The sequence below is a fragment of the Neolamprologus multifasciatus genome, chromosome 7 (genome assembly GCF_963576455.1).
Source record: "Neolamprologus multifasciatus chromosome 7, fNeoMul1.2, whole genome shotgun sequence".
NCBI classification, from domain to species: domain Eukaryota; kingdom Metazoa; phylum Chordata; class Actinopteri; order Cichliformes; family Cichlidae; genus Neolamprologus; species Neolamprologus multifasciatus.
In genome coordinates, this window is record NC_140445.1 from 44,926,054 (window position 1) to 44,947,044 (window position 20,991).

At 40.7% G+C, this 20,991-nt stretch overlaps 1 protein-coding gene across 8 annotated transcripts in view; it reads left to right on the plus strand.

Annotated features, from left to right (window-relative positions):
• Positions 1 to 19,671, plus strand: part of LOC146515053 (alpha-1,3-mannosyl-glycoprotein 4-beta-N-acetylglucosaminyltransferase C-like) — a 115,742-nt gene extending 96,071 nt beyond the window's left edge. For 4 of the 8 annotated variants that reach the window (XM_085165540.1, XM_085165539.1, XM_085165536.1 and 1 more), the window contains exons 3-5: positions 17,771 to 17,916; positions 18,028 to 18,175; positions 18,272 to 19,671. In XM_085165540.1, the coding sequence (XP_085021666.1) occupies positions 17,788 to 17,916; positions 18,028 to 18,175; positions 18,272 to 19,434 (1,440 nt within the window). In that variant the 5' untranslated portion in view covers positions 17,771 to 17,787 and the 3' untranslated portion in view covers positions 19,435 to 19,671. Of the gene's footprint in view, positions 1 to 16,524; positions 17,917 to 18,027; positions 18,176 to 18,271 lie in introns of those variants that run through there. The other 4 variants (XM_085165541.1, XM_085165537.1, XM_085165538.1 and 1 more) reach the window with 3 other exon arrangements.
• Positions 19,672 to 20,991: the final 1,320 nt, after the last annotated feature.

Consider the following 20,991-nt stretch of genomic DNA (forward strand, 5'->3'; position numbering starts at 1 on the left):
ACACACAAGGAACTCCTTTTATTTTAGACTTTTTAGTGGGATAAAAGACTGAAATGGAAAAATCTGAGACATGAGACTGGAGTGCTAGCATTTTGCATGCTGGAAGTCACAAAAGCAGCAAATTGAAGCTATATATGCTGTATCTAATCAGATTTTTAATCTATAATTATCAAACTAACGTAACAAGAAATCAGTGGGCACCGCTGTTAATGCCTATGCTACTGTGAAGCCAAAAACAGTCAGCAGCAAATCCACTATTTCCACATATTTGAACAAGTGTGAGGAAAAGACTAAGTTTGTTAAAAATAAATGAACTACACATTTATGAGATTTCTTTCTTCTGTTTTTTTTTTTTTTTTTAATCTTCAGCGGAAACAAATGGGCTGACTCCTTTATGCAGCAATATTAGACTGATCGTTTAAAAAATAAATGCTCTGTGTGATCATGAGCAAAAGGTTGTTCTTATATTTGTTTTTGAAAATAAAATTATAGTGATAAGGAGTGTGGGAACATACTTTATATCTAGTTAAATGCACCTAACATCAACATTTTCTGAATTTCAAAAACAGTTTTAAATGTATCATCCACAGTCTAGCAGATCAGCGGATGCAGACATTTCTGTCTCTGCAAAATTTGAGAGAGTTTTTGAAGTCATGCTGTCTGTAAGAAACAAACAAAAAAAATTAATAAAAATGCAAATCTCACTATAGAAAATCAGTTTACATATATATAAGAGCTAATTTCAGCTGCAGATGACGATGGATGTGGTTTGGCATTGTCTTGCTGAAATATCCAATGCATGAAAGACTTCATCAGACTGGAAGCATATGTTACTCTTGTATACTATAAACTTCTATATATAGTTTTCATATCATATGAAAGCTGCTCGAGTGCGTTCAGAGGCAGTAATGCAGCCCCATACAGTCAGAGATGCAGAGACCACAACAAAGTTTTCTACTTTGCCTCAATCTATTTTAAATGAGTTTTGGCCCAGAGAAGACAGAAGTGTTTCTGGATCATGCTCACACACGACTTCTTTACATGACAGAGCTTTAAACTGCATTGGTAGACGCCACGGTGAAGCGTGTTCACGGACAATGATTTCTGCAAGCGTGGAAGAGTCCACACAATGATTTTCACAACAGTTTTTAATGTGCGTCCAATATTGGTTTTCAGCCTTGTCCTTTGCACACAGAGATTTTTCCAGATGTTATGTACTGTACACTGTAACAGCCACTGAATTTGACAATAATAAGAAGAAAGACGATGAAACAATTAAAATGCTCCACTGTTTGTAAATGCATTTTTTTGCAGATTGTTGAATCTCTGCCCATCTTTACCTCTGAGGAACTCTGCCTCTCTAGGATCATCTTTTTACACCCAATCTTGTCACTGACCTAATCTAAAATTGTCTGTTTTTTTTTTACTGGTACAGTACTATAATGCCGTTTTGTCAGAGCACACGTGTTTTAATGTTTCATACAACATATCCTCCTGAGGCTGGTGTCTGGGCATACCAAGTTAATGCTCCCATTTTAGAATCAGAATCAGCAGTGTGTGTTAGAAGGTTGGAGTGATGGTGGTGGAGGTGGGATGAGTTGGTTATTCAACCAGCAGACTGTGGTTTGCATTCGTTGAGGATCTTTGTTTGGTTTAGGCACTTAAACTGATGTATGTTATGTTTAGGAAAAGGTTGTTATGTGAGGGAAAATACACTGGGCTTGAAAAATGACATCATTACCCAGTCGGCGGCTGTGACAAAACTAATTGATGTTCCAGGAATGAACAAGCTTGAATACAAGTATCGGACAATATTTGCCTTGTTGACTGATGTCCGCCTGTCGCTAAATGGCTTTTATCGGAGTCACATGCTCATATTTATCTCTCGTGTCACATGAGTTTTGCACTGACTAAATGTTCGAACATAATGAAGACAGCGTGAAGAAAACAGACTTAAAAACAGTTATTAAAGACATTTTTAAATGACAACACTTGAATTAAATAACAGGGGGAAAAAAATCTGCAAATAAATTATATCAATTCCAGTCATCATCCAAATTGATATAAACTATATGAACAATCGGTTTTGGAGTTTCACATCTAGAGAATCAGCAACGACTGAATCAGGAGGAAAAACGAGTATGACTCGAGTCTGCTGACAGTAGCATGTTGCTGTTTTCTTTTCCCTGAGAGGCGTTTACAGCATTTGCCTCTAAGTGAAGCTCCTACTTTAAAACACACAATGAAAATAGAGAGCAGGAAAGAAAAAAAAAAACTTGGCAATAAAACAGAGGAGATGTGTTTTGACTTTAACTTTTGTTCTGAAACCTGTTAAAGATAATGGTGCCCCTTCACTGTGTTACACGGTACCTTTCTTTCATTTCTGCTTTTTCAGGCTGAAGTGTGACGATCACCCAGGCGCTAGCTGTCTCTACTAGTTGTGCCTTGCTTTGTGTGGCAGAAGCTAATTGACGGGTAATTAGCTTCATGAGCTACACCTGGGCACGGTTAGCTGTAAAAGCCACTTTCTTCCTTCAAACCGTTCCTCAGGCTCTTCCTGACTTTGCCCAGTGTGGTTCTTTTTCTTCCTGCGATTGTTTGTGCATGTAGTTCACTACTGACCTGCGGAAAAACACCCACTCTTAATTGAGTTATGTTTTAGTACTTACATTTTAATTTTCTAACTTACCACCGTGTCTTGTACCCCATTCCTTGTCGTCGTCCAAAAGCCCAGTTTGCACGGAGCTGTAGGGAGGGGTAATGTGGCTGAGAGCTGTCTGTGATGAATGTCTTTACACAGCAGATGTGGTACAGTCTCTGCTAGTGTCATTAATTATTTTAAATCATCCGTGTTCATCGAGTCAATAATGAGCCAGCTGTCATGTATAAGAATACATCCCTGTGGAGTCTCTCAGCAATTTCTCTGCTGCAACAAGTATCTCATCCATCTTTTCCTGTCTAAATGTATACAGGCGAGAGTTTTGCTGAACAAGCGGTTTCTGTTTCAGCATTTCACACAGTTACACGCGTTCCCACTTGGGAGCCTCCCAGTACAATCACAGTCTCCTAGTGCTGCTACTGACACTAATGGGGATTAAGTGCCTTGCTGAAGGGTACCTAGATGGGAGTTGTTGAATTCAAAGCATTTCTCATTTATTTTCTCTGATCACACTTTCACAGCACTTTTCACAACACACTCACTTATTAAAGCTTCACAAGCTTGGCTCCTATAACTTTCATACAGGCTTCAGGCCTTCAATTTTCCAAATTATTCCCCAAATCAGACCTTTTGTTTTTCTTTTTTTTTTTAAAGAATCTCTAAATCTTCATTTTAGCTAGAGTTGGAATGAAGAACTAGGCACATTGGATTTTGAAACAGAGAATACATTTAATAAAAAAGCTCTAATATTTATGTCAGATTCATATTTGCTCCATATTTTTGGTCTGAAGCTAAAATACTGACAATGTTCCTTCTAAGCTGCGTGTGTGCGCAATTGCGCACTGCTGGCACGGTCTCTGCGCACAGAAAATCTGCGTTGTGCACACACAAAAAAAAAAAGGGATTCGAACGATGCCACCTTATCCTATAGTCCAGCCAATGATGCGATTCACATTCGTATATATGCAGCTAATCAACGTGACAGGCTATGACAGCGTCTTTATGTGCCGACTATGTGCCGACTTTAGCTAGCAAAGCTAGCGTGGCTGATGTGGAGTGAAGCCACGTTAATGACAACGTGGACAACCATTGGAGATGTGAGCAGGACAGACGGAACAATTGTGTGAACTTTATACCAGTTTTTAAATTGTCTTGATAGGCCACATAAAACCAGAGTTATGATAAAAATACATGCAATTTTTGTTTTCTTCCTAAATACTATCGTTGTTTATATTTACTGCGGGAAGAAATGGTAAAAACTGCGTTTTATAAGGAAAACGCTCGAATGCACTCTCCGCCTGTGAGCAAAAACAAAACCAAAAAAAACCTCCACTCTTTCCTATTGGTCGAAAAATGTACCATGTCGACCAATCAAAAAGTGATATGGCAACATGGCATTTAGTTGTTTAGGAAAGGGGGAAGTTTTAGGAGTGATGGCGGTGTTTTGAGATGTGAGAGATTTGCGACGTTTAGTGTGTTTGGAGTCTAAAGTTAGTGTGTTGTCTTGTGTAGTTAGTGTGTAGTGTAGTCAATAGTTTTTTTGCATGCGTCAGAACAATGATGTCACTGCTGAATGCTACAGGTGTTACAGGAGTGATACATCTCCTGCTGTCAGGCCTGCAGGCCTGCAGGTATTCTCCTTTATCTCATAGTGGGCATTAATTATTTTTTGGAGTAGCACAAATAATTTGTGTGGCATCAAATTTGATGCAGAACAGCTGATTGTTCTGTAAATATTTTGAAATGTTTATGTAAAATACCATCTTGGCTGCATCTTTAGGTAAACAGCTGCAAAAAACTTTGTTGTTTGCAAAACTCAGTTACTGTTTTTTTGAAGAAGTAACTATATAATTAATTGCCCAACATTGGTCATTATATACTGTATTTTGCAGACAGAGAGTTACAGACTCTCTCCCAGACCACAGACTCATGATACAAGTCAGAGCTTTTTTTAAAAAAGAAAGAAAGTTGTGTTTTCAAAATTGGAGTTCAAGTTATTTTTACTTCCAATAGTGTTAACGTACTACTCAGGGAGTTTGTGTGTTCGCTCAGACACATGAATAATTAGAGGGAACATTGCTGCCAAAAGGTTTCATATGTTTGGAAACTACAGAGCTGTTGTTGCAGAAGCTCAAAGAGGGCCCACCGAAGGTACATACTTTCCATGTTTAAATAATGTGTTGTGATAACCTGTGCATCTGCCAAGAGGATCAATATGGAAAAGAAATAGAAGCTATTGAGCTAGCGGGCTACACCACACAGCGACATGACCGAACAGTGGACAGTAAGCGCAAAGGAGGGGGGCTCTGTATGTATGTGAACAACAGCTGGTGTACCAACACAGTGATAACAGACCGTCACTGTTAACCGGACATTGAATATCTGACTGTCAAATGCAGGCCCATCTACCTACCTAGGGAGTTCACCGTTGTCATAATAACAGCTGTTTACATACCACCAGATGCTAATGCTAACTCAGCGATCACACTCCTGCACACAAACATCAATAATAAACAGAGCATTTACCCTGACGCTGTACATATCGTAGCAGGGGACTTCAATCACGCAGACTTAAAAACAGCAATCCCCAAATTCCACCAGCACGTCAAGTGTACCACTAGGGGTGACAAGATTCTGGACAAAGTTTATTCCAACATCAAAATGAGCTACAGGGCCAGACCTTTGCCACATCTGGGTCAGTCTGACCACTTGTCACTGTTTCTAATCCCTGTATATGCCCCCCTCAAGAAAACTGCTCCTACCATCACAAAGAATATTACCATAGGGCCAGAGGGTGCCTCTCAGCAGCTGCAGGACTGTTTTGACAGGACTAACTGGGATATCTTTGAACATCAGGACTTGGAAATGTTCACAGACAGTGTTCTCTGCTATATAAAACACTGCATAGACACTGTTACAACAGTCAAATGTATCCGGGCTTATCCCAACCAAAAGCCCTGGATGACCCGGGAGGTCAAGCAGCTGCTAAAGGAGAGGAACATCGCGTTCAGGTCTGGCAACAGGGACCACTACACTAGCTTGGTACTGTAATCGGATGCCACCGCTGGAACAAGACAGTTTGTGAAATGCCTTCTCTTCTAAATATTCCACGATCGACTGTAAGTGATATTATGCGGTGGAAGCACTGAGGAACCACAGCCACCTCAGCTATAAAGTGGAAGGCCATATAAAGTTACAGTGGTGCATAGTGTGTAAAGTCACCAACGATCTGCTGACTCAGTAGCTGCATAGTTCCAGATCTTCTCCTGGCATAAACATCAGCTCAAAAACTCTCCACCAGAGCTCAGTGGCATGAGTTTATAGGGCTGAGCAACTCCTGTAGATGGCCCAGTACTTTTGTCCATATAGTGTAGCTCATTAACATTGTCTCACAGAACCCTCACTATCAGAGGAACCTACCTAATCAAACTAGTGTATCCTGCGTCATATCTGCAGTATCCATTATGGGGTGTAAAAGGTGGCATATTCTGACCTAAACCGCCTCAGTGTTCGGCCTTGTTTTCCTGAAACCCTGTCCCTTTAAATATTAACAGAAACTGAGATATCAGTAGTGTAAAGAAACTATTTCTTGAAGCTCCCTGAAGAAGATCAAGCAAGCTTGAAATTGCAACACTTAGGAGCTGCAAAGGCAAGCTGTGTTCTTTTTCACTTTTCCATATCAATTTAAATAAATCTTTCCCTGCTTTTTCTAATGACTGGGGTTAAAAAGAAAGCGACAATATAGACAGTATAGACAATATATACATAGACAGATACATATATCCCATTTGGAAAGGAGATACAAAAGGAGGAAAAACTGAAACCCTGTCAGCTGGGCTATAAAAATGGCTTTGATTTCTGGCAGCTTGAATATGCAGTTCAAGAACAGTCACTCTAATTTGCTGCAATTCTCTGACTTCTCAGAACAATTCAGGACTACGTAAAAAGTCTCCATGCTGTATTTGAAGCAGCATTTATTTAGTTTTGTCAAAAAATTTATTTTTCCTCCAAAAGCCTTAGCCAGGACGACCTGGCTTCTAATACCTTTACGCATTGCAGCAATTTCCCTTTCTTTCCGTCGGTTTAAGAAAACACGTCAGTAAAAAAGGAAATTACCGCCGTTCTTGCTCCTTTTTTTTCCCTGTTGTGTTTGTAAAACAAAAATATTACTGAGCAGGACAAATCTCCCCCTCATTTCCGTTTTTGGAGAGACTGTTGTTAATGCGCAGCACTTAAGATAAACCCTCCTAGGACGCATAACAATTTTTAACGTTGGAACTCATTGGTATTCCCCTCTACCTGTTATTATTTCGCCGGCTCTAATCTAAAATGACTTCAGTCCTAGAAATGAGCTCACAGGGCAGACGCACTGATAATTTGCTGAGGGGGAGAAAAAAAATAACAACTTGGCAGAGAAACATTTTAAACTAAAGCAAACACACTAACAAATAGTGCTTATTTATTCACAGACCCACCTTCATTTCCATATAAATGTACGTGACCTATAAGGGGCCTGTTTGTTGTTTAGACTCACTGAGAGAAAGCAAACAAAAATCTAATTTCTTAGTATTTTCTCTTGCAGCGCAGGCATGCGGCTCTTATTTGGCCTTGTTGGACATTCTTTCATTGTCTCAATATCTGATGTTCGCAGGCTTCTATCTAAAACAACGGTTCCTGTGTGAGTTGGTGTGTAGGTGGAGGTGGTTTAGGGAAGACGTTCATAATATTGACTTACAGCCGTTGTTGTCTTTCCACTTATTTTCACCGCTGCATCTCTCAGGTGTCGCCGTTTGGAGCTTTTTCATGACAGAAACATAAAATGGCTTATTTCTCTTGCAGATGGCAGATCTTTTGTTTTTTTGTCCCCCACCTCTAAAATGGAACTCAAGCAATGAATAACACAATGAATAATAAGTTGTTTATTCAGTTATTGGGCCCAGCAGCAGGCCTTTGCCAAAATTGTCCCTGTCACCGGGGAGCTTGTGGTTTCTCACACTGAATGTTGCGTTTTCGTGTTACGAAACATCAAAATTAGAGAGCGTGTCCTGGGATGCTTAGTTTTTGTTTTTTTAGATGAGGTTCCAAATAGGACATACTGTGTAGTCGGTGTGATTCTTTTTCGTTAGAAGACACTGAGCATATATCACCCGAAACAGGCCTGGGAGCGTTTGTTTTCTTTCGAGAGATGTCACTGATGTTTAATGACTTCGGAAACATCACCGGGCGTGTGTTCCTTCTGCACGCAAGCTAAATGGATGACCGACAGACCCCTGCGCAAGCAGGTAGATTAATGACAGAAATTATCCATTAATAGCAGCCGTTTTGCATAATCCAATGATAAACCTTCAAAATCAGCCTTCTATAGCCTATTTGTGCCGTTGCCATTGGCCACATCTGTCATGTTGAGCAGCTCATCAGAATCTAATTAAAGATGGATATCCTTCCAGCTTTGTGATTGATACTCCAAGGCTGCAAAAACCAGCAATTATTATTTTTTGATTAAGCCCTTAAGGCCTAGTTTGATGTAAAAACGTCTCAAATACTGTGTGGCCAAAATGAGCATTGAACCCTGTTTGTTGTCTGTGAAGGTTCTCAGTCATCCAGGTCATCGTAGTCAAAGGAGCTTGCAAAGAAAAGCGTCTGGACTTCTTTAAGTTAAGTTTAACCCTGTTTGTTGGAGAAACTACTGGAACACAAAAAGTCTCTGAGCTAGCCTGAACCACGAAGTCAGATGATGATGAATCTAAACCAGAGCGCGCAGCAGCCTTGCAACAGGGAATCAGTGTAGTACTGATGCTACTCAACCAGCTTTAAAAATTCTCAGTTCCAGCTCTCATGAAGTCATAGTGTTTTTATTAAATAACCTCGTCCTGATACAGGGACCACTTTGAAACAATTGGAAATAAATGTTTTTGGTCTGGGCTTTAGTGCTATTTATGCATCTATATTGTTTCGTGGAAGTTACCCAGTTTTGGCGATGTCGGCTATAGAGATGTCTCCTTTTCTGTGGAACAATAGGAGCAGCTGGCTCTCTGTGTGGGTGAAAGTGTCATGGGATGGTAGCAGTGAACTGGTTCTAGTTAGAAATGGCTCCTATGTACTCAGTCGCAGACATGCACATAGACACTGTCATTCCTATTAGATTTTTTTCCTACACAGAGCCTTGCATTCCAGTCTGTGGGTGTTAAAGGACAGCCCAGGTCACAGACAATAACATAGGATCAAATGCTGCTAGAGCCTCGCATTCCAATCCGGTAATGCCATTTACATCACTCTGACCCAAGTCGACCCTTAACACTGGTTTAACCTCCTAAGACCTGAACTCTTCCATGGCATGCATTTTTAATTTCTCTTTGATAATTGGGCTGATTGGGACCTGATGAATGTAAAAACAAAGAATTGCCAGATTTATTTATTTTTTTACCTAATTTTTGTTTCTAAGAAAAATGAGAGCCACATATGAGGATATTAATATAAAATTTCGATAGAACAGTGGCAGTATAATGTCCTCGTAAGTGGATGTCAGGCCCTTGTAGAGCAAAATTCAGTATTTTGGTCTAAATAACCCAAAATGTGATGTCCACATATGTGGACGCCAGGTCCTAGGAAGTTAAATCTGTTCACTGAGTTTCTGGATTTTTCCAAGTAACTGGGTCAGGATTTCTGGGAGTGATACATGGCTGTAGAGTTTTTCAACAAAACAATGAAGCTGGATCAAAAGTAACACGGGCCACAGGAAAAACATGTATTTTTGAATTGGGAGTGAAACGCCCCTTTAAAGCTGCACTAATTCAATTTTTTTAAAATTCAGTTTCTTGTATAGCAACTGTAGAACTATATAACTATAGAACAGGTGTTTCATATTATAAAGTAAAGATCCCACAATATTATAGAAAGGATTGCAGTGATCAGCTTTCCTATGAGCAAACTCTCTGTGACAGTGCAAAGGAAAAAACAAACTCCCTTTTAACAGGAAGAAACCGACAGCTGAACCCGGCTCGAGGACGGGCATCCTTCTGCCATGACAGTTTGGGTGTGATGGGAATGAGAACAGTAGGGAGAGCATAGAGAAACCACAAATGAGGAGAAAAAGGACAAAACGCAGGCTACAGGAGACTAGACAGAATTTAGTGAAAAGGAGTGAGTGGAGGATGAGCCCACAGTGTATCATAGCGCGGTGGCTCAAACATCCTAAGGACATACACAGCCTGAGGACAGCTTTGCAGATCACTGCTGTTGTAGATGTTAATGATAGTGTCACTATCTGGCTCTGGCATACTGTACTTGTGGTGTTGATGGTCCTGCAGAAGATGTTTGATGCTTTGTATCTTTGTGATTTGTAGTAACAAAGTTCTAAAGACACAATCTAAAAATTGGTCCTTTGCTGGGCTGTCTTTCACATGTAGACACAACATTAGTTCATCCCTTGAATTGGTTTATTTTTTTTATGACTGAATAATTCATAGGTCAGTGTTAAATGGCTTAACAAGCAAAAAACAGTCCTCTGAAAATTAGCAGGTGCAAGGACTGGACTGAAAATGAAAAAGCAGTCAAGAAAATCTTTGAAATCCTGAAGAGCTATTGCTCAAGACCACAAATAACAAGGCAAGGCAAGTTTATTTATATAGCACAATTCAACAACAAGGTGATTCAAAGTGCTTTACAGAGACATTAAAAAACAAAAACAATAAAAAGCATGATTTAAAATTGATTTAAAAAAAACTGTAAATAAAATCAAAACAGTAGATAAAATCAGTAGTTAAAATATAAGTTTTGAAATTTAAGCTTAAAAGTGTGGATTTGGTGCTTTATTCAAATGCAGCTGAGAACAGGTGAGTCTTCAACCTGGATTTAAATAAACTGAGTGTTTCAGCTGATCTGAGGCTTTCTGGGAGTTTGTTCCAGATATATGGAGCATAAAAGCTGAATGCAGCTTCTCCGTGTCTGGTTCTGACTCTGGGAACTGATAAAAAAAAAAACGGATCCAGATGACCTGAGGGATCTGGAAGGTTCATACTGGGTCAGGAGGTCACTGATGTATTTTGGTCCTAAACCATTCAGAGCTTTATAGACCAGCATCAGAACTTTAAAGTCTATCCTTTGACGGACAGGCAGCCAGTGTAAAGACCTCAGAGCTGGACTGATGTGGTCCACTTTTTGGTCTTAGTGAGGACTCGAGCAGCAGAGTTCTGAATGAGCTGTAGTTGTCTGACTGATTTTTTAGGTAGACCTGTAAAGATGCTGTTACAGTAATCAAGCCTACTAAAGATGAATGCATGGACTAGTTTTTCCAGGTCCTGTTGAGACATCAGATCTTTTATCCTTGATATATTCTTAAGGTGATAGTAAGCTGACTTTGTTATTGTCTTAATGTGTTTTTAGTTTAGGTCTGCATCCATCACTACACCCAAATTTCTCGCATGGTTTGTGGTTTTTAGGTGTATAGATTGAAGTTCTCTGGTGACCTGTAATCGTTTTTCTTTGGCACCAAAGACTATTACCTCAGTTTTGTTTTTGTTTAGCTGGAGAAAATTGTGGCACAACCAGTCATTAATTTCCTCAATGCATTTACCAAGAGCCTGTACAGGGCCTCTGTCTCCTGGTAACATTGTGATATATATTTGTGTGTCATCTGCATAGCTGTGATAGTTTATTTTGTTGTTCTTTATAATCTGTGCCAGTGGGAGCATGTAAATGTTAAACAGAAGGGGTCCCAAGATGGAACCTTGGGGAACTCCACGTAATACTTGTCTGCTCAGATGTGAAGTTACCTATTGATACAAAGTATTTCCTGTTTTCTAAGTATGTTTTGAACCAGTTTAGTACAGTTCCTGAGAGACCTACCCAGTTCTCCAGTCGTTTGAGTAATATGTTATGGTCAACTGTATCAAATGCTGCACTGAGATCCAGCAAAACTAAGACTGCCATTTTCCACTGTCTGTATTCAGAAACACTTTGGTCAGAGCGGTTTCAGTGCTGTGGTTCTGTCTAAAACCTGACTGGAAGGCATCATAGCAGTTATTCTGTTTTAACAAGTAATTGAGCTGTTGAGAAACTGCTTTTTCAATGATCTTACTTAAGAATGGGAGATTTGAGATCGGCCTGTAGTTGTTCATTTGTGTCTTGTCAAGGTTGCCCTTTTTCAGTATAGGTTTAATTACAGCAGTTTTTAGTGGTTCTGGAAACACACCTGACATTAAAGAAGAGTTGACGATCAGTAACAGGTCTGACTCCAACGTCTTTGAGACCTTTTTGAAACAACTTGTTGGCAGGACATCTAAACAGCAAGAGGAGGAGTTCAGTTGACCTAAGATGTCCTCCAGGTCTTTGCTGTTAATCTGAGGGCGTCTTTGCTGGGCGATCGTGGCTCAAGAGTTGGGAGTTCGCCTTGTAATCGGAAGGTTGCCGGTTCTAGCCCCGGCTCGGACAGTCTTGGTCGTTGTGTCCTTGGGCAAGACACTTCACCTACCGCCTACTGGTGTTGGCCAGAAGGGCCGATGGTGCGATATGGCAGCCTCGCTTCTGTCAGTCTGCCCCAGGGCAGCTGTGGCTACAACTGTAGCTGCCTCCACCAGTGTGTGAGTGTGTGTCTGAATGGGTGGATGACTGGGTGTGTAAAGCGCTTTGGGGTCCCTAGGGGGGACTAGTAAAAGCGCTATACAAATACAGGCCATTTACCATTTATGGCTGTTCTTGGTGATGATGTCAGAGAAGTTGGACCTCCTTGCACTCCTCAGTTGTAAATTATAATTGTGAAGTTTCTCTTTATAGATGTCATAATGAACCTGGAGGTTTGTTTTTCTCCATCTGTGATCAGCTTTCCTACACTCTCTTTTTTCATTTTTCACCAGTGTGGAGTTTCTCCAGAGAGACTTTTTCCTTCCAGAGATAACCTTCACCTCAATGGGAGCAACAGTGTCCATTACATTTAACATTTTAGCATTGAAGCTACTGACGAGCTCATTGACTGAACCTCTGGACAGGCCAGGTGTTAAGGGGAAGACCTGGTTAAATATCTCACTACTATATTCAGTTATACACCGTTTTGTGATCACTGCTGTTGATATATTTGTGTGGGCTGAAATTTTACTTTCAAAGAAAACACAGTAATGATCAGACAGGCCCACATCAGACACAGTAACCTTTGAAAAGGTCAGGCCCTTGCAGATCAGTTGGTCAAGAGTGTGTCCTCTATTATGTGTGGCCTCTGTTACATGCTGAGTCAGCCCAAAGTTGCCCAGAGTGTTACTCAGGTCTTTAGTCCCTTTGTCCTGAGGGTTGTCCACATGGATGTTAAAATCCCCAACAATAATTACACAGTCGAAATCAACACAGATCACAGACAGCAGTTCACTGAGGTCATTAAAAAAGTCTGTGCAGTATTTGGGAGGCCTGTAAACATTAAGAAACACAACTTTGGATGGGGCCTTCAGCTGTAAAGCCACAGCTTACATTGAAATGATTCATTAAATAAGACAGCAACCCCTCCTCCTCTCCTGCTCACCCTGGCCTCACTGATAAGATTGTAGTTAGGAGGGGTCGTCTCGATGAGAACAGCTCCACTGTTACTTTGGTCCAACCAAGTTTCAGTTAAAAACATAAAAACAAGGCTGTGCTCAGTGATTAAATCATTAATTAAAAATGTTTTCCCAGCTAAAGATCTAATGTTTAATAAAGCCAACTTAAGTGTTTTAGAGGTATTACTTGTCCCCTCGTGTTTGGGAGCAGTCTGTGGCACACAAGGTATGTTTACTATATTTAAAGATCTTTTAGAGTGCCGCTCTCTGTGTTTTGAATAGGCCACATGTCTCCTTCTGTCACCTAAAAGTACAGAAATTTTAAAACCTTCTAGTAAACAGGGTCCCAGCTTCTCCTGGGAAAAGTTATCACTGCCATAATCCCCGCAGCCCAGACCCTCCACACATCACACATCAGACTGTGGAGACAGAGCATGAAGGTGGTAAGGAGGAACTGACGACGAGTTTGCTGACGACACCGTCGTGGTGGGCCTGATCTCTGATAACAACGAGACGGCCTACCTGAAGGAGATTAGGAATCTGGAGAACTGGTGCCAGAGGAACAACCTCCTTCTAAACGTCAGTAAGACAAAGGAGTTGATAGTGGACTTCAGCACTAAGCAGGAGAGGAACTACCAGACCCCCGTCATCAACGAGTGCCCAGTGGAGAGAGTGGACAGCTTCAAATACCTCGGAGTTCACATCACGCAGGACCTGTCATGGTCCTGTCACATCAACACCGTGGTGAAAAAGGCCCAACAGCGTCTCTACCACCTCAGACGCTTGAGAGACTTCCAACTGCCCTCCAAGGTGCTCAGGAACTTTTACTTGTGCACCATAGAGAGCATCCTAACGGGAAACATCTTAACCTGGTTCGGGAACAGCACCATGCAGGACAGAAGAGCTCTACAGAGGGTTGTGCGACCAGCTGAGCGCACCATCCGCTCCAAGCTCCCTGACCTGCACTCAGTCTACAGCAGGCGGTGCTGGACCAAGGCCAGGAAGATCGTGAAGGACCTCAGCCATCCCAACAACGGACTGTTCTCTCTGTTGAGGTCAGGAAAGCGATTCCGCTCCCTGAAGACCAACACAGAGAGACTGAGGAGGAGCTTCTTCCCGCAGGCGATGCGGTCTCTCAATCACACCACCACACAGCACTGACCCACACATATGGTTTTTACACACACACTGGACATTCTGGACATTGTTTTCACTTCATCACTTAAATCACTTTAAGCATATTTGCACTGCACAAGACACTAAATAATGTGGATTGCACAACACTGGACATTATATTCTTCATTTCCAGTTAATACTTGTACAGCTGCTGTTATTGTGTGTATATATATATTTATATTTATATTTCTTCATACATTCTTATATATTTCTATACTGTGTGTATTGTGTATTTTGTTGTACAGTTATTTTATTTTCAACTTTAATTTATATATTTTATCTTATTCTTTCCCAGTTAAATTTACCCTTCATTCTAATTTGTGTTGTATGGTTATTTCATTTTTAACTTTAATTTTTATATTTTATTTTATTTTATTCCTTCCTAGTTAAATCTACCCTTTTTAATTTTCATATTTATTTCCTATCTTATTCATAGCCTTTTCTTTTTTTCTTTAGGTCACGAGCAGTTGTCTAAGCATTTCACTGCATATCGTACTGTGTATGACTGTGTATGTGACAAATAAAATTTGAATTTGATTTGAATTTGAACTAAGGGGGGCGAGGCTGGGCAATGTAACTTCGATTGCTCTGTTGAGAGCGGGGCTCAATGGCGAACCTTTGGCTGCTCTGGTGGGGGGTTTATGGGGGACAAAAAGGGATTGGGCCGGGGGGTAGATCTGAGCCCAGCATTGACCCGCTCCATCATCTCCTCAGTGAATTTCAGGTGTGGCGAGGAGGGAGAAAGGGAGGGGGAGGAGGGTGATGGCCTGTCAGGGGTTTGGGGGACTGGGGAAGGTCGTGGTCCCTGGTCCTGGTCGTTGGTGTTGTTGAGAGAGTTGGAAGCAAATAGGGACCCCTGTTCTTGCCTCTGATGTCTCTCCTTTCTGAAGCTCATCCCAGGTGGGGGCAGATGAGGCTCCTCCTCAATGTTTCTGCTGGGCTTTGTCTGTTCTTGGAGTACTGTTTGTTCCTCTGTCTGTTGTTTGGACGCATCGTTTGACCCTGTATGCAGAACAATGTTTGTCACAGTTGGATATTCATCTGCAATTTGAAGACTTCTCTCCTTCAGGTTGTTGACCATATCCTTAGGAAAGCAGAGGACTTTAGTGTTCTTATCACACATCCTTTGTACATCCTTTATGGTAGAATCAGCCACAATCAGAGTTTCAGGCCTAGCCTTTAGCTTTCCCTGTAGCCTTTTACTTTTCAACAGATTTTCCGACCTTACTTCGCTACTTTTAGATGGATGGTTGTCCGATATAGATCCAGGGTCCTTTGATAGTGGAGCAAATCTGTTCTGCAGTTTCACATTCAGTTGTTTTGGAGGTTTGTTGTTAACCTTCCTATTCACGGCTGTCCAGTCCTGTTTCCTCCCGTATACAGGGGTAGAAGAGCTTCTCTGTCTCGTAGGAAGTGAAGGCCAGTCGGTTTCAGAGATTTCAGCTCGCTGTGCTCTGCCTGTGATACGTCCTCCCCCTTCCAGGAGACATGATTTATGTCTTGGTTTTGCACCAAAACAATCCAAGTGGCGATTATCGCTTGAGGATTTATTATAATGCAGAGTCTACTTTCTTGGTCATGTTATCTGTGCTCCTTAGTTGTGTACTAGCTTGCTCATCGCCATTGTTTTGAATCAAAGGCAAGGTTGTTTCATTTCCACACAGTCCATTTACCTCCACGTTTACTTCTAAGCGATGAATTTTTGTCTCCAGTACTGCAATCTTCTGCAGGAGGCTGTGGTAGTCATCTGTGGAGAGGGAAGGCATCTTGTTGCTAGTTAGCCTAGCGGTTAGCACCTTTCCAGGCTATTGAGGCTGTTCGGTGCCCAGATGCTGTAATCAGGCTTCAGCTGTGTCTAGGCCACAGACACACGGAGCGCTGAAGATACGGTAACTATAAAAATGTTGCTGTTTCTGTTAAGAACGCTTTAGTCCTAATGATCTATAAGTGTCCAGAAGCTATCGCAGGTAAGCTCATACAGAAAAAAGGGAAAAAATCAGCATAAAAATCAATAAAAGCAGCAAAGCATTTAAAGAGCAAAGAGAGGAAGCGTCCACACTCACAAAAGGGGGAGGAGCAAGCCTGTGTGGAGGTACAATATGAAGAAATCTGGGGCGGGTCAAGAAATTGCACAGTACTGTATGGAATTACTGCCGTCCAGTCTAATAGAAAAGAAGGCATTTACTGTTCAGTATCACTCTGACACAGACTGTCTGCAGTGTTGACAATGTGACGCGGATAAAAATAGGCAGAGATTTGCTTAATGTGGGAGTTAAAGGACATCCCCAGGTCACAGACAGTACGAATGGATCAAATGTTACCAGCTTGACAACAGAGAGGGTTACCATCTGACTTCACAGTTCCCTCTGCTCCACAAAGCTTTTTAGTGTCTGTATTTCTATGTCTTACACCTTTTAATGCAAAAAAAGAAGCAAAAGCAAAAGCACACGGAGACTTACCTTGGTTAGGTTTTTCTCTGGAATTAGTGGTGTTGACAACAAGAGTGTAAATATTGGCCATAAACATGTCAAGTGCCAGGCAACAACATCTCAAATGAATACTAATGTTACTGGTAGATGCATGAAAAGGTGATAACACATCAGCCATAACAGCCAGAGAAGGTGATAACATCTTACTGTTATATTTATAGTTTGCACGCCAACCACCAGAAGCCATAAAGACATTTTTCCATATTTAATACAACAGATGTCATTTGTGAATGATTTAATCAATTGTAAATCCTTTAAAATGTTACAAGTTTCTGAAAAGCTCTTTGAAGTTTATTCAGTGCAAACACAGAGTTTAGTTTGAACTGAGAAATTTTCCTATTATTTTTTTCTTTCCAGCAAATTGAGCAACCTCAAGCAGTCACGATTACCTCTCTTTTGTTTTCTTTAACAACTCTGCCCTGCCTGTGATTTTCTTCCTTTATGTGTTTTCCTTCTTTATATGTCATGTTTTATTCTTTTAATTAAAGAATTTTTAAGAAGAGATTCTCTGAGGTGGAAAAATTGTCACATAAGAATCTGAAACCTGTGAGTATTAGGCTTTTTTGGAAAGATAAATTACATAAAGCAGCTCTGTTAACAAAAATAAATAGAAATGTTGTAAATTTACAAAATGGTTTATTGGTAACTCCTATCAGCACTTTCAGGACTTCTTTTCCAGTTAAACATGAGGTCAGCGTACCTTGCTCTGTAGTCTTCACAATGCACAAATTAAATTACAGCTCCTGATTAAAACAGATTACGAGTCCTTGTTATTCTATTACCGTAAATCTTCCACTAATCCTTTATAACAATGTTGTAATCCCAGTGTTCACAGTGATTGAAATAAAACCGAAATTACTTTGCCAAGCTCTCATAAAGTTTTATTTGCTTTTTGATGTCTACATTTCTGTTTTATCTGTCATGTTCAGCAGTGAGAGACGTGATCATGAGGGTAATGTGGAAGTCCATGGACAAGATGAGGTGCTTCAGGAAACGATCCATCTTCCCTTTCCTCGGCTTTCTCATCGCCTTTCTGCTCTTTTTCAACCATTATATGGATAATGGATATGTGCTGGTAACTTTAATCATGTTGTTGTTTGTTTTGTTTTTTGAAATTTTGACTCTTCTGCCTGAAGTGTTCCTACAGGTGTTACTCTTTGTGTTTGCATGTTTGTGTGTGATTTAGGAGGCTGAAAAAAGACAGCTAGGAGAGACGCTGATCCATCCTCCAAACTCTGAAAGATACGTGCACACGTTCAGAGACTTGTCCAATTTCTCTGGGACCATAAACGTGACGTACCGCTACCTTGCGGGGCTTCCTTTACCACGTAAAAGTAGGCATTTCTACCAGATACCAGTTTGAATTCATTTTTACTTCGAACAGGAAAATATTTACTGACTGAACTAACTGTTTTTCACTGTTGGAACAGAGTACCTCACCATTGGCTTGTCGTCGGTCAAGAGGAAAAAGGGAAACTACCTCCTGGAAACGATCAAATCCATATTTGATCAGTCCAGTTACGAGGAACTGAAAGAGATTGTGGTTGTCGTCCATCTGGCGGACTTCGACCTGGTCTGGTGTGAGAACCTGGTGCAGGAAATCACCAGGAAGTTTGCACACCACATCATAGCTGGACGTCTCTTAGTAATCCAAGCTCCAGAGGAGTACTATCCGTCTCTGGACGGATTGAAAAGGAACTACAACGACCCAGAGGACAGGGTCCGTTTCCGCTCCAAGCAGAACGTGGACTACGCTTTCCTGCTCAACTTCTGCACAAACCTCTCCGACTTCTACATGATGTTAGAGGACGATGTGCGCTGCTCCAGGAACTTTCTGACGGCACTGAAGAAGGTGATCACCTCCAGAGAAGGTTCCTACTGGGTGATGTTGGAATTCTCCAAGCTGGGCTACATCGGGAAGCTGTATCACTCCAGAGACCTGCCGCGCTTGGCTCATTTCCTGCTCATGTTCTACCAGGAAATGCCCTGCGACTGGCTCCTCATCCACTTCAGAGGCCTGCTGGCACAGAAGGACGTGATCCGCTTCAAGCCTTCACTGTTCCAGCACATGGGCTACTACTCCTCTTACAAGGGTGCCGAGAACAAGCTGAAGGACGATGACTTTGAGGAAGACTCCATAGACATTCCCGACAACCCCCCCGCCAGCCTTTACACAAACATCAATGTCTTTGAAAACTATGACGCCACCAAGGCTTACAGCAGTATTGTTGATGAGTATTTTTGGGGGAAACCTCCGTGCACTGGAGACTTCTTCATCATAATCTTTAACAAACCAACTAAAATCACCAGAATTAAAATCCTGACCGGCACAGAGGACAGACAAAATGACATTCTTCACCACGGAGCTCTGGAAGTGGGCCAAAAGTCTGTGGACACCAAACAGGGCAGGCAGTGTACATCCTACATCACACTGGGGGAGTTTAAAGTTGGAAACATTGAGGTTAACAATGTGGACCACAAGATAGGCTTTGATATTGAGTGCGTACGAATTGTCATCACTGCCAGCCAGAAAGAATGGCTCATCATAAGAAGTGTCAGTTTATGGACCGCGCAGCCTGTCGCTCAAATATAGAAATAAAGCTTTTTAAATGATTCTCTGCTCGTGGTGATTTTGGATGCAGATGCGGTGACTTCATTTGGGACTTCTACTGTTTGCTGAATTCAAATCAATCCACATTTTTCTTGGGTTGGCCAGAGACCTGCTGTATGTTTTCATTGTGATGTATTAAATTGACTGATGTGTACAGTATGGAGCTTTTATACTTCTGTTCATTTTCAGAAAATCTGTGTATAAAAATATTCAAACTTGGCTGGTATTATATCTCCTTTTTTTCAATTAGTGAACCCCAAGGGTTTTTCCACAGAGTCTGTGGTTCAAAAGATAAACTTGTTGCTTACTTTTTAAATCCACAGTGGGGGGCAAAATACACAAGTGTAAAATAAACAAAAACATTTTTATGGCACAAAAACTCATCAGCTACCTTTTTTTTAGTATTGTCTAAAAGAAGTGAGCAAGAGCATAGAATAGCTGTTATCTACATCTAATATTAAACACAGTTTTCAAAAACTATAGGGAAGTGTTTTCAAAGCTCATTAAACTATGCGTGATGTGTCGAGTGAGGACTTCTAAGTTCCTGAGATAGAGCTGTCTGACAATCTGTTAATGATTTACAAAAAAGAAGGTTCCACCTGCTGTTCAGTGTAAGTACATGCCTAAAAAAGAGAAGTCAAGCTGTGTAATACTGTTAAAAAAATATTCAGACGATCATCATGCCTGAATTGAGTAAAAAGAATCTACCACCTGTGTGAGGTTACTCAAACAAATACAAAATGAACTGGCAAAAAAATTAGATGGGCAAGAAATTTAATTAAATACTATAATATTAACATTAACTACAAGCTCTTGTTTTTGTCATTAGGTAATTTTTGGTGAGTTTTAAACGAATCTGTGAGAGTTGACAAATATGCTCTTTGGAGTACTTTGCTGCCACCTTGTGGTAAATTATAAAAGCAACAACAGAAAATATACAGATTACCTATTGACCTAAGAGGTACATATATCATAAAATATGACTAAAATTGTGCATTGAAGGTGTATAGACTGTTATTAATTATAATAATAGTCTATACACTATAGTGTAATTACAAGTAAAATAAAGAGTAACTTTTAAAAATCTTATAACTCTTAACAGGCAGGCAGCGCAGAAAGTGAGGCACCTAAATTATAATGTCATAATTTACACCCTCTGTTTCATGCAGCGATATATGTCACAATCTACAAAGCAAGAGTAAACCACAGTTTTTTCCTGAAGAGCAATATCAGAATTATACATAAAGTGTGAAATGTGCCATAGTATGTTTTTTGTATGCGGTACCACGGGCCACACTTTGAGAAACCTGGCTCTATAGTGAAAAAAGCTTAAATGATTAAATATTTATATTTTAACATAATACCATTTTGGAACTTTTTATTGTAAATCTTTGTGTGTGTGTGTGTGTGTGTGTGTGTGTGTGTGTGTGTGTGTGTGTGTGTGTGTGTGTGTGTGTGTGTGTGTGTGTGTGTGTGTGCGTGTGTGTGTGTGTTCACAATTTTGCCTGAAGATGCTTCACCATCTGGGAAACTTATGGG